Source organism: Uloborus diversus, chromosome 1 (assembly GCF_026930045.1).
Source record: "Uloborus diversus isolate 005 chromosome 1, Udiv.v.3.1, whole genome shotgun sequence".
Lineage (NCBI taxonomy): Eukaryota > Metazoa > Arthropoda > Arachnida > Araneae > Uloboridae > Uloborus > Uloborus diversus.
Window position 1 is genome coordinate 204608494 of NC_072731.1, and position 12703 is coordinate 204621196.

The 12703-nt window shown below is 33.7% G+C and overlaps 1 protein-coding gene across 1 annotated transcript; it reads right to left on the reverse strand.

Moving 5' to 3' along the window:
- Nucleotides 1-2104: 2104 nt before the first annotated feature.
- LOC129224467 (heparan-sulfate 6-O-sulfotransferase 2-like) lies at nt 2105-12035 on the reverse strand. The gene is made up of 2 exons (XM_054858923.1): nt 11295-12035; nt 2105-3014 (listed from the first exon to the last, which is right to left on the reverse strand). The coding sequence occupies exons 1-2, from the start codon at nt 11894-11896 to the stop codon at nt 2375-2377; spliced, it is 1242 nt and encodes a 413-aa protein (XP_054714898.1). The 5' UTR covers nt 11897-12035; the 3' UTR covers nt 2105-2374.
- Between the last annotated feature and the right edge of the window lie 668 nt (nt 12036-12703).

Genomic DNA, 12703 nt, shown 5'->3' on the forward strand with positions numbered 1-12703 from the left:
TGTCAGTTTTTTAAAAAAATTAAGGAGTTAGTGAAAATTATAGAAAAAAAAGGAGCAGGGTTGTTTGGTTTCAACCACGTTGGTTTAAACCAATTGGTTTTTTTAAAAAATGTTTTTTTTTTTTTTAAAGCCAAAAAAAAAAATCCATTTTACAGGTTTACATTGATTTCCCCACACATATTGAATAAGAAACAAATTAGGATTGGAAAAAGCTTCAAAGCTAGTCTTTTTGTTCAAGGCTTTTAACTAAATGAATTTTTTCTAAAGACTGTTGGAAAAACAACGGTTCTTTTGGTTTAAAGCAAAATATTTTTAATCTGTTACAAACAAAAACTGTAAAATTACATTTATAAATAAATATACAGGGTGTCCGAAAAGTCCTTGACACATTTAACCTAAAATACCATTGTTATGTGTCGAGGACTTTTCGGACACCCTGTATATGTAATGTATTGAACTGATTTCAGAAATAAGTGTATAAATCTTTTTACAATTACATAAAATCAACTTTACACCACAATAACATATGCATAAATACATAGGAACTTTTACGTTATAAATTAATAATATTATTTTTATGTTATTTAGTACTTTGAACAAAAAGCAAGTTTTGAAGCTTTTCCAGTGCCTAATCAATTTTTGAGTTATGAATGATATCTAAATGACGAAAATATATGCACTGCACTTTTCTGAAGCTGGTTTTAGTAATGTTGAAGACTTTTAAAGACGGTTCATTGCATTTTTCAAATTCTTTTCCTGGCTTTTCCACCACTCAGTCACTGTTGCAGAAGATATAACGTTTTTGGCAAAAAAAATTTCTTGAAATAGAATTTGCTACACATTTATTTGTTCTAAAGAGTTTGCATTTAATATTTTTTAAATTTCAATGCTGGATGCAACATGTATGCCAGTAAGTAAGCTGTAATTTAAGCCATGTTACACCAATTTTTGTATTTTTGATTTGGTTCTTTGTTTTAGCGATAGTCGATATCTTTTCCAAGTTTTTCCAAAATAAGAACAGAGTCGAATATAGAGCAGCACTTTTTTTAAAAACTTTGTCAGTACAACAGCAATCGATTTTTTGACTGTTCAATCATGTACTGTTGTACATTTTGCTGTACTTCAATATTTGCGACATTGTGTATATAAAAATCAGCGTTATGTAAGATCAGAAAGAAAAAATATGAAAATTGTTCTTTTGAAAAGATTATGCTTAAAAATATAACTTTTACCTTTATTCGATAATTATTCATATTATGTTGGTTTTATAAAGTTTTTTTCTTGGATCTTCATTATATTTTATATTAACCCACATCACAACCACTTCTTGAAGTATTTCGTATCATAAAGGGTCTATATATACATGCATACTAATATGTTAATCAAGTCAAACATTTCAATCAATATTTCCCCACAGAAAGCTATTTTAATTAATTAATTTAGTTACAAGATTTTGTTTTTATTTCTTTAATTAATCAAGAAATCAGGTATAATGTGACTATTGAATAACTGTTAATTACATGGAACCTCAAAATTTTTATGAGAATTTAATGACACCAGTGGCACCTTTTCCAAGCAATTCATCATCGAAAATAGAAACATTTACTATTTTTACTAATTTTGGCTAAAAACAGCATTTTTTCAAAACTTAAATCGAATTGCGGCAAATCAAGAAATTGTGCCAAAAAAAAATTAATTTTTTGTGTGCACTTTGCTCCACTAATGGCACCTTTTCAGCGCTACCCATCATAGAAATAGAAAAAAGTTGTTTTTCGGCCCACCCTACTCTGCAGCCCTATGGTTGTAAGTGTGAAAAGCAGGGTGAAATAAGAAGTGTAACATGACACATTTTAGTTGAAATAAAAGCATATTTTATAATGGTGTTCTGCATAATATGGCGCTATAAAGATAGGGCAAAGGGTAAGGTAAAGTTTGATTTTTCTTACAAAACGGGGGGGGGGGGGGCAAATTTGTTGAAAAAAGTGAAGTGAAAGTATATTGATACAAATCAAAACGATTTCTGAAGATTAAATTTTCAAGCAAGTTTTAGGAAGAAAAAGTATGATAGAAAGTATGACAGCTAATATGCAGAAAATATTTTTATTCTAAGTAAAAATGTTTGACTGTATTATAAATTACTCAGTACATTTAATAAAATCTGTGAAATGACATATACAATGACAAGCCATGAAATAAATACAACAGATAAATAATACAGACAATTTCCATTTTTCACAACATTTTAGAAATCATTTAAGTAGAATAATTTATATTTTACACAAGACCTGATTTTGATTGATATTTATTCTAAGGACTGAGGACTTATTTTAAAAAAATCTTGTAAAAATATCAATATAAAATTTCATAAAAATATTTAATCTTCCATTCCGAAAATTTGGTCAATAATTTGATTTTCTTGGGGCTGGGATTCAAAGTCAATTTTTAAAAATTTTAATTTTACATACCTTTCCATGAGCAGCTTTTTAGCAAAATCATATAACTCCAAATCTAATTTGTTTAAGTTTTGTATTTGCTGCAGTTCCTTCTCTGTTATTTCATTTAAAGTTAGGCTACTTCTAGTTTCATTAAGTTGTTGAAATGGCTGACGAAACTTTAAATGAAAAGTATTTTCAAATAAATACTGAGACAGCTTCTGAAACTCACACAGACCAAAAAAGGCCATTCTCTGCAAATTCTGTTTCGCACTCGCTAACATCATCACTTCTCTTTGCCTTCTTGGCATGATTGATTGATTATAACAACCCACAAGTGTCAAATCAGCCAGCATTCTTGTCTGCCGATTCATTGCAAGATTTGATTTACAATTGATGAACTGTTGCAGAGTGACATCACTCCAATCTTTCCCATCGAAGCAAGGAGGCAACTCTTCATTAGTTGGTGTTCGTCCCCCGCATAAATGACGAGCTGTCTTCCATGTGGCACCTCTTTGAACATGTCTGTATTCACTCAGAAAGCGAGCTACTGGGTCTCGCAACAAAGTGATGTAGAAATACCTAAAGGAATATTCAAAGCAAAAATATGAACACTAGTAAAAATGATCAGCAATTAATATATATCAATAGGACTAAGATGTTTCTGATAGAGAAACTTCTTGGAATTTTGAAATTTTCTTTTAAGTCCTGGAAAATGCAGGAAATTTTTAGCTGCTATCAACCTAAATTTCCAATCACTATAGTCCTCGTAAAGATGAAAGCTGTGGCTTCAAAAACAAAACAATGTCATTCAAGGCTATTAAACTGCAGAAGTTTATCACTCTTTTACTAATGCTCAGAACATGCACATGCAAAAGGAGTTAGAGGGAATTTACTCCAATCCCGCTGATACAGGCAGGGGCGTAGCTAAGGGGGGGGGGGTTTTTGGGGACAAACCCCCCCCCCGAAAAGTTAGTCTCAAAAAAAAAAGAGAAAAAGAAGAGAGAAAAGAAAAAAAAAGAAGAAAAGGAAAAAATTCCAAGTGATTATACATATATATATATATATATAAGAAGTAACCCCCCCCCCCCCCCGAAAGTCGGGTCTAGCTACGCCACTGGATACAGGCCTGTATTTGCACACTTCTAGGGGCTGCAAGTTTTGTGGTCCCATACAAAAGTATGCACAGGGGGACGGGACACCTGTTGCCTCGAGCGTGAAGGGAACCCTATATTTTAAAAATTAAGCGTGAAATATAGGGGTAAACAATATGAAGGGGGCAGAAAAGTCATTTGTTAGGGGCCCCAAAGTTTCTGTGCATGCCAATGGTCTCATAGTTTCACCCATGGACAGAGAGAGAGAAAGTGATTTTAGAGAGAGTTTAATGTTTACGAGGTTGTCATTACTAGATTGAGGTGTTAGCAATATAAACCTAAACGAAAGTGTAATATTTGCTCAGAAATCGAGGGGTTCTCCCCTAGAAATTCTTTGAAATTGTAATTGTAAAAATGCCGTTTAAGACAATTAGTGTTGAGAAGGAGAGGTTTCAGGATCTTTCTCCAACTTTTTTTTTGTTTTGAAATTGAAGCTCCAAAAATAACAGTGCAGTTTTTTTTTTCGGTTACGTTAGGGAAGAAAGAACTTTTGTCTCCCCCAGAAAAATTTAAAAAATTGTAGTTCTAAAAACAGTTTCAGATGATCTTTAATGATGTTGGAAGGCGAGATTTGGATTTTCTCCCCCAGAATCAAATCCAAAATAAAATCTTTAAAGAATCTTGAAATTGAAGCCTTAAAAGCGAGGGGCCGGGGACTCTCAGGACTCAGGGACTATTCTCAGAAGATTTTTTGACAAAGAGTAAAAGTCTTGTAGAATATTGACTATTCTTGTTCTTGTGAATAATGACTATTAATTACAATATTTTCAATCTCCTTTATTGTATTTCAACTTTTTAAAAATTTAACACACTTTGGTGTCTCAGGTTTCTTTCTCTATTCACCTGTGATTTTCAAGATGATATTATAGAATTGGACAAGCAACTATGTCAATGGCCCCTATGAAGCTCTTATATCTTTTTTTCTAAATTGAAGTTTGGCATGTACAATGTATTGACCTTTCAGCTACTTTTTATTAGGTAATTTTAATAATACAGAAAAGTGGGCATTTCTAAATGATATTTTAAGATTACATTTTCTTTTAAAAACTTTACAGAAAAAATACTTTTTGTCATTTTCATTGAATTTGTTCATTTTGATTTTTGAAAACTATGAAAATTTTTCTCTTTTTATTTTCTTCTTTTTATACATCACTAAAATGAAATTAGAAAGGAATTCTGAAAGACTGGAAAGAGTGGTTGTAGCCATGGATGCTTATGTGTTTTTAAATGAAAGGCCTTTTTAATATTTTGAAATGAATTGCCTGTTTAGATATTTATTATAGGTAGTTGGATATAATAAAAATTGTAGCTGATTTCCTGTTAAAGTATTTTGTGATTTAATATTTGATCATATCAGTTGGTTATTATAAACATCGACTTTAACTGCAGAACATGGTTTTAATATTCTAAATAATGGTTCATATTACTCATAAGCAACAAAAAATAATTGGAGCTACGTTTTTCTGGTGCTACTAGATCAAAATAAAAATGATGAAAATAATTTTAATCAGTGAAATTATTTAAAAGAAGAGACCATAACTAAAAATGTTGTGTGACATTAAGAATTTCTAGATTATATATATTTACTATGTGTTCAATGCTAAAAAGCTATGCTAGGTGTCATGGAAGTCAGGGTTGGCATGGATTTTACTGCTTGTAGAAAAACCTGTTTTCTCCATGGTTTTTACCACCTTATAGGGGAAAAAAATCCATTTTATTTTTTTTTATTGTTTCTGCCATTTCTGTGCACATGCTTTTGTTTTTTTAAAGTAAATTAAGACTAAAACTGTTCATGTTAAAGGCTGTTAACATGAACAGTTCCCATTTTTATTTATATTAAAATCAATTTTCATAAGTAGTACTTGTTTATTTCAGCTCATTACCTAATTTACAACAGCAATCTAACTTTAGATCCTATCTTAAAATAAGTTTTGAACTCGATGGGGGGGGGGGATGCAGAATGAAAATGCATTCACCAATTCAATTAAAAGACAAAACATGGTTTTTTAACAGTTCAAATCTTAGTGTCCTCTACAGTCCGCTGCAAAATACAAGTTTTGTGCAATGAAAATAACACTTTAAGTTTTTTGTAGCACAAAACGTGTCCCCACCCCTTTCCCTATATTTTGCATTTAGCAATAGCTGTCATCTTATTACTTATCAAATGGTCTAATGGTTATTTGCGAACATGTAATAATATATTCATACAAAATAATACATAATAGTAAACAATAATTGTAGAGACTTATTAGTAAAAATAGTAAATCACTGCTTGTCAAAAAATAAACAAGGGCTAATGCTTATAGCCAGGGGCGGCAAATAGGGGGGTCAAGAGGGGGCAGCCGCACTCCCAAAGTTTTTGCGTAGAATGATAGAAAATGGATGAATTCAATTTATGTAAGGTCGGAAATCAATGTTCATTAAAAAAAATCTCGCTGGTTCTCAGTAACTATTTGATGAAACTCGACACATTCCCAGACTATAAGAAGTGTTTTTCGTTATTTGGATGATTATTTAGAAATTCATGAAGCATTTTCCGGCCTTTTCAGAACATTGAAAACTGATAGAGAACCATGTTTAATTTTAAATAAAGAAGACATTTCCTGATATAGGCTAAATATTTCATACTTGTGTGCTCAGTGTAACAACGATGGAGTGTCCAATATGAGAGGCTCGTGCAAAGTGGTGTGGCTGCATGGTTTTCACAAGAAAATTGCCCGACATTTTACATTCACTTTTACGCTCATTTTTCAAGTGTACATTTAATAAGTGTTCATCGTTTTCTTCTACTAGAAACACGTTTCAGCTGCTCAATGCATTTATATGCTTTCATAGAAACTTCTTAAAAATGCACGTGGTTGTTGAATTTAAATATATATATATATATCAACAAATACCTGTTATGAGGCTCTATAATTATGCAATCTCGGAGTGACACAAAATGGTCTTCAAGAGTTAAAACCATAAAAACATTTATCTATAACTTCAAAGCAGTGATTTGGCGACCGGAAGAATTATTGCGAAACGATTTTTGCAATGGTGATAAAGCTCATGCCTTTTAGCATGTTTGACTTCGTTTGAATGTTTATTCTATTTGTTTGTACTGAGGAAAGTTTTTGAAAAATGCTTTACTCTGTCAAAACATCTTCAATCAACTACCCTTAATTTTCGGACTGTTCAAGCCACAGTTCAATCTACAACTGATCTGTGCACCATACTACCATAGTTCAATCTACAATTGAAACTGGAAATAGATTTTACATAGATCTATATTTCAATCAAGTGTGAAACTTTAAAAAAAAAAAATTCTTTCTCCAACCCAATTTTAAAAAGGCGAAAAAAAAGGGATAAAAATCCACATGATGATGTGAAGTCAAGCATTGATTTTTTTAATATTTTGTATGAAGTAATAGATTCAGTTTCGAATGAAATTAACACAAGATTTGATGATAATTATTTTTCTGTATGGTTGGTTCTATATTATCTGGATTGGATTTTTAAAATGAAAAATAAAATGTTTCAATTATGAGTAAAATTTTTAGCAAGAGTCAAGAAAAATTACAAGCAATATACCCACAGACCGTTTATCACATCCAGAGACTGCAGTTTCGTCCTTGTTATGGACTTATCGGGCTGGAGTAGTGAATAACAGAGCTGGAGGTAGATGACATCTCATTGAAGCTGAGAGCGCCGACCAGACTAGATTATTCAATGATGAAAAATTGAGCCCTGCACAATTTTTGAAGTTGCCTGGGTGATTTTGAAGAGAAAGGTATAAAAAATGCTTCCTTACATAACTTTGTTACTTCAATTATTTTTTAACTATTCCAATCAGCTCAGCTGGTAGAGAAAGATTTTTTTTTTTTATGTCTCAGGAGTTTAGAGAAATATTTTCGAAGCACAATGGGCAAAAGAAAAAAAAATCTATTAAGCTATACTGGCAAAACAGCACCATACTGGGCACTGATAGACTAGTAACACGATTCCGAATTTCAAAAATCATGCGTTAAAACTTTTCCCAAAAGGTATAAAAACTTAAGTATTGAGATGTTTTGTATGATAACTTATTAGAAAGTGAATCAAAATTTAAATTGTTTCTAAGCACAAATTTTTATTCATATTAAACCGATTTTATGACCACTTCCTGTTTGCTAATGTTGTTTGGTACGGCATTGTGGTAATACATAATCAAGAAACTTGACCCCCCAAATGAAATGCTGAAATGCCGCCCCTGTTTATAGCATAGCTTGGCTCAGTATAGCGGCTAATCTCGTAGGTTTTTTACTGGTAAAAACCTAGTTTTTCTCATGTCTTAGTAAAAACCAGTTTTTTCTGGTAAAAACCCAACCCTGATAGAAATCAAATCAAAGGTGTTAAGGAAAAGTTATAAGACCTGATAATGCACTTTTAGGTTACGTTAGGCAAGAAAGACGGTGTGGGGGTTATCAAATTTGTGACAATGAGGGTCTAAAAATGTAATGTTAAGTGATGTTGAAGGAAAGAGATGGAGTTTTACAAAATCTCCCCCCACCCAAACCATTTTAAAACTAATTTTCTTCAAACCAATTTTTATATAATTTATGAGAAAAAACACTACACTATAAGAAATAAATAAATACCTTTGTGCAGAGAAGTAAATAGTAATCAACAACGTTTTAACATACAAAATTAGCTGATAACTGCAAAAGTAATCTGCTAATTTTGTGCGTTAAAACGTTTTTCATTACTGTTTAACACTACAGTCGAACTCGGTTATAACGAGCCCTGATTAATTGAGAACCAGGATTTAGCAGGGAAATCAGAAATACTTGGTTGGTGTAATGTTAAGTCTATGGGAGCATAACTCGCTTTTAACGAGCAATACCTGGTGATTTATAAAATTTCTGTTGATTTCCAACTCAGCTTATCCTTTTATGGTTATTTTTTTTTAATTCCAAGGTCAACCAGAGGTTAGTGTAATGAATAATAAATCCTGAGAACAAGGAATGATAGAATTTTTTTAAATTTGTGGAGTAAAGAAGCATTTAAAAATTATGTATGTGTTGTTTTGTGTATTTCTCAAAAACAAAGACAAAAGAAAGAGACAATCAGACAGTTCAAAGCAAATTAACCAACTTCTTTGGAACTATAAAGTCATTAAAAAGAAGAAGAAAAGAGGCAATTATGATGAATTTTTATGATTTTTTTCACGAACTCATTTGTTACAAGCACTTGGGGTCATAACGAGCAAACATCATGGGCCCTTTTCGCTGCTCGTTATAAGCGAGTTCGACTATTTAACACTACACAATATTTTTTCTTTCCAAGAGCTAGGCAGATGAAGAGGGAGGGCATGCCTTCCCTATGCCTAGCCCATACATGTATGGGCATTCATAGTGGTAGCACCCTCTACCCAGGCCGGACTCCTGTGCCTCCAGACCTGTGCCACTGCCTAGGGAGGCTGATTTTATGATGGCAAAAATTGAAAAAAATCAATTTGTTCTTAAGTTTTTTTTTCTTTGTAGCAATCAGGGATGGACGGCCCCGCCGACCCACGGGTCGATGCACCCTCCCGCCTATGTGCTATCACACCCTCAAGCCTGAATTTTTTTTTGTTTTTTGCACTGATCTTAAGCCGGAGTTAATGCCCTCCTCTTCCTGCCAGTGAACCCTTGAATCTGTGTGCCTTCTCTTTTTTTGTGCCTCCTATTTTATTTCTTTCAGTTCACAAACCTGTGCGATTTTGCTCTTTTCCCCCTTATCTTTAAACTTGCAAACCTGAGAACCATCATTTTTTTGAGGGGGGGGGGGATAAGTTTTTTTCTTGCACCTTCTTCCCTTTGCCCTCTCGAGGGTCCCAGTCCACCCTTGGTAGTAATACAGTGAAACCTCCCTTAACGGACACTCCCGAATAACGGACACCTCTAATTAACAGACATTTTTGAAAGTCCCAGTCCCTCAATATAGGCCATTCCATATAATTCACTCTGAATAACGGACACTCCGAATAACGGACACTTATTTCACAAAAAATTTCCCTTGCGATCATAGCACTTCAGGTTTTTTTTTTTTTTTTCACAGAATATCTTAGTAACTGCTTGCCTTACAAAGCTTTTCATCCTCTACAACTGATATTCCCCCCCCCCCTCGTCATTTAATTATCACTGTTTCTTGGAATTAAAAGGGTGGTAATGGGTAGAGGCAGCGATTGGGGCTTAAAAGTTGGGGGCAGAAAAAAAAACTAAAAGGCATTTTGCGGGCAGCAAAAAATGAAAAAGAAAATAAAAGTCATAATTTTGTAACGGCTAGCTTTGAGAGTATTGAAGCTGATAAGTGAAAACTGATGTCAGTCTAACAATTAACGTATGTTTTTCTTAAGATTTTAATGAATTTTGTACACAATAACTATTCAAAAGTTAAAATAAAAAAGAGGAAACTGGGCGCTTTTTCTAACTAGGGCTCTCAGGAGATGCAATTGAGCAGACTGGCGCCGGTAGTAGACGGCTTTATGGCGCCGTGGTTTCGTTACGTTGTTTAATTTTTAGACATGAAAAAGATTTGCCCATATTCAAGGTCATATTACCAACTGTCAATCATGCAATAGTGATACTCGAGATAAAATAAATAAATTAACCATAAAAAGTGTGTGGGGGGGAGGGGGGTTGCTCCGCCGAATCGCCGGCGTCGGTAATGCAAAAAAGAGATGTCAAACTGTTTTGACTGATTACTTTAATTGATTAAATGCTTTTTAAGACAAGTGTGTGCTGTCAGTAGTATACCTTTATTAAGAAAAAACAGATTAATTACTCTTGACGTAAAATGTAGTAAACCTTTCGCAATTGTTTCGATTGTGTTCTACAAAGGGAACAACAGCCCATTTTGAAAAAGGTAAATTAAGGAGTTCGTCCTAATAGCGGACACCTCCCAATAACGGACAAAACTTCTGGTCCCTTGACTGTCCGCTATTCGGAGGTTTCACTGTACATGAGAGTATGCTCAATGATTTAAATACACACACACACACATATATATATAATGAAGACCAGGGAGCAGCACGACACTTGTCAACATTGCTTGGGGTGGCAAAACTAAAAAAACTTTTTTAGTTGGCCCTGCCCCTTCACGTCCTTTGAAGTACATACAAAACATGCCTCATGGGCACTCCTGATATTACTTTTCAGTGCTTGATTACCGCCCAAGTTTCAATTACACAGGACTGGAGCTGGTCCCACCTGATTTGGCCGTCCTTCATTTTATTTATTAACAGAGTATTTTAAGTGAAAAAAAGAGCCAAGTTTTTCCGCAACCAACTCAGAGATGAACTGATTGCCCAGTTCGGCCCTTTCCTACTGTACGGAACATTCTTGCAGAGAGATTTTGGTACTAATGTAGTTTATCGCAAAAATATTATAATTTTTGGTACTTTTTTGGTGTAGTTTAATTTTTTTAGTGATTTTAATTTATTTATCACTATTGCAAACTAAAAACATTCATTGTTGGTGACATTCATTCAACAACTTCAATTTCTAAACTCTAGGGTTGTAATATGCTTGTAGATTAACCAATCACTTAAGCAATATTTCTATTATCGCCAAGGTAGAAAAGTAACAAATTGCCAAACCATCTGGCGTACATAACTTTAAAGGGAAAGTATCTAATATTCTGCCACCAGGCTTTATATGTGATAATTTTGTAGTCCTGGATGCTAAAATAAGTTACATAAACATACCTTCGCTTGGATGATTCTTTTTCTGTCTGATCCATTGCACTATCAACACAATTTGTCAACTCAGTCCAATCGGCATGCAATCCACACTTCCATCCCGTAGAGTATCTACTAAACAGCCACGATCTGCCTTCAGAGTCTGGTCTGGCACATTTACATTTCTTCCTACCGTGTTTGCAGGAACAGGGCTTCTCCAACGCTAAGTCACTTACCAGATGCCTGCCGAAAGCAGTTCCACCCGTTTTTTGAATGTGAAGAAACACAATTACGTCGGATCCTTTGATATCGAACCGAAAACCTCGATCCTTCAGCATATCTTCGAAAGAAAACTTGCTTTTACTCCGACTGGAGTCGGAATCTGCGGCGAATGGGTGTGACAAGAAAGAAACGGGCTTGCCCATGTTGTCAACCACATGTTTCAAATTTAAAGTATTCCAGTTATTATATTTTGTTTGAGAATAAGTCCAGCTGTTAAATGCACATAGTTGGTCAGTACAAACATATCCTAGTGTCACGATGACAATCAGAGTAACAAATATGCAAGATAACAAAATATATTTGTACCGGCAGTAACTATTTAAAATATCCATGTTTACATGGCACATGTGATATATACATCCACATGTTCAATAAAATCCCTGACGTTGCTTAGAAATAGTTTCATAGACAAATTTTGATTTGCAACCTAAAATTTTTTGACAATTTCGATTGTTTTTTTGTGCAAACTATTAAGGAAGTTACTCACGCAGCAGACCAATGATCGCATTTAATAACAATAACAAACAGACAGGAAAATATCGATTGTTTTATAATCGTTACTAATTCGATACATATCATCCAATACAATCTTAAAAGATACCCTTCCCCCCTGCTTAAATTGACTATTATAAGTTTAATTAAACTAAATATGAAAAGAACTGAAAATTGAATGACATTCTAAGCTGTTTTTGAAAACATATTTTCATTTGGACGTTGCTACTACTCCTCGAAAATAAGCAGCTATGATTGGCTAACGTAGTCTACTCCAGTAGGGACTACTTATTGGCAAAATAATCGCTCATTTTGGCGAAAAACTTCTAATTCTACAGGAAATAAATTACATGACGAATTATACAGTTGAGTAATATTGTCGGTTGCCATTTTTTTCTTGCGTGCAGAGAAATACGCTCGGAATCAATGTTACAAAAGCTTTGAGGCTTTGTCGTAAGCGAAAGCAATTTAAATGTTTCCTTTTTGATTATTCTTTAAGAAATGCTGATGTGTATGAGAATTTTGTGGGATCCTTATTGCGATGAGGACTTCCCTTGAATTTGCTTTTTTCCTTTTTTTTGTGTGTGGGGGGGGGGGGGGGAGAATGCACTAGTACTAGAGTTCTCATGGGTTTTCGAACTAGTATTATAGAGTCCCTACGG

Bases quoted from the DNA above. Each gene is read 5' to 3' on its own strand.
- LOC129224467 (XM_054858923.1), bottom strand. From the start codon at position 11,896: ATGTGCCATGTAAACATGGATATTTTAAATAGTTACTGCCGGTACAAA. The intron at 3,015-11,294 runs GTATGTTTATGT...ATATTCCTTTAG, and splicing joins AAAGAATCATCCAAGCGAAG to GTATTTCTACATCACTTTGT.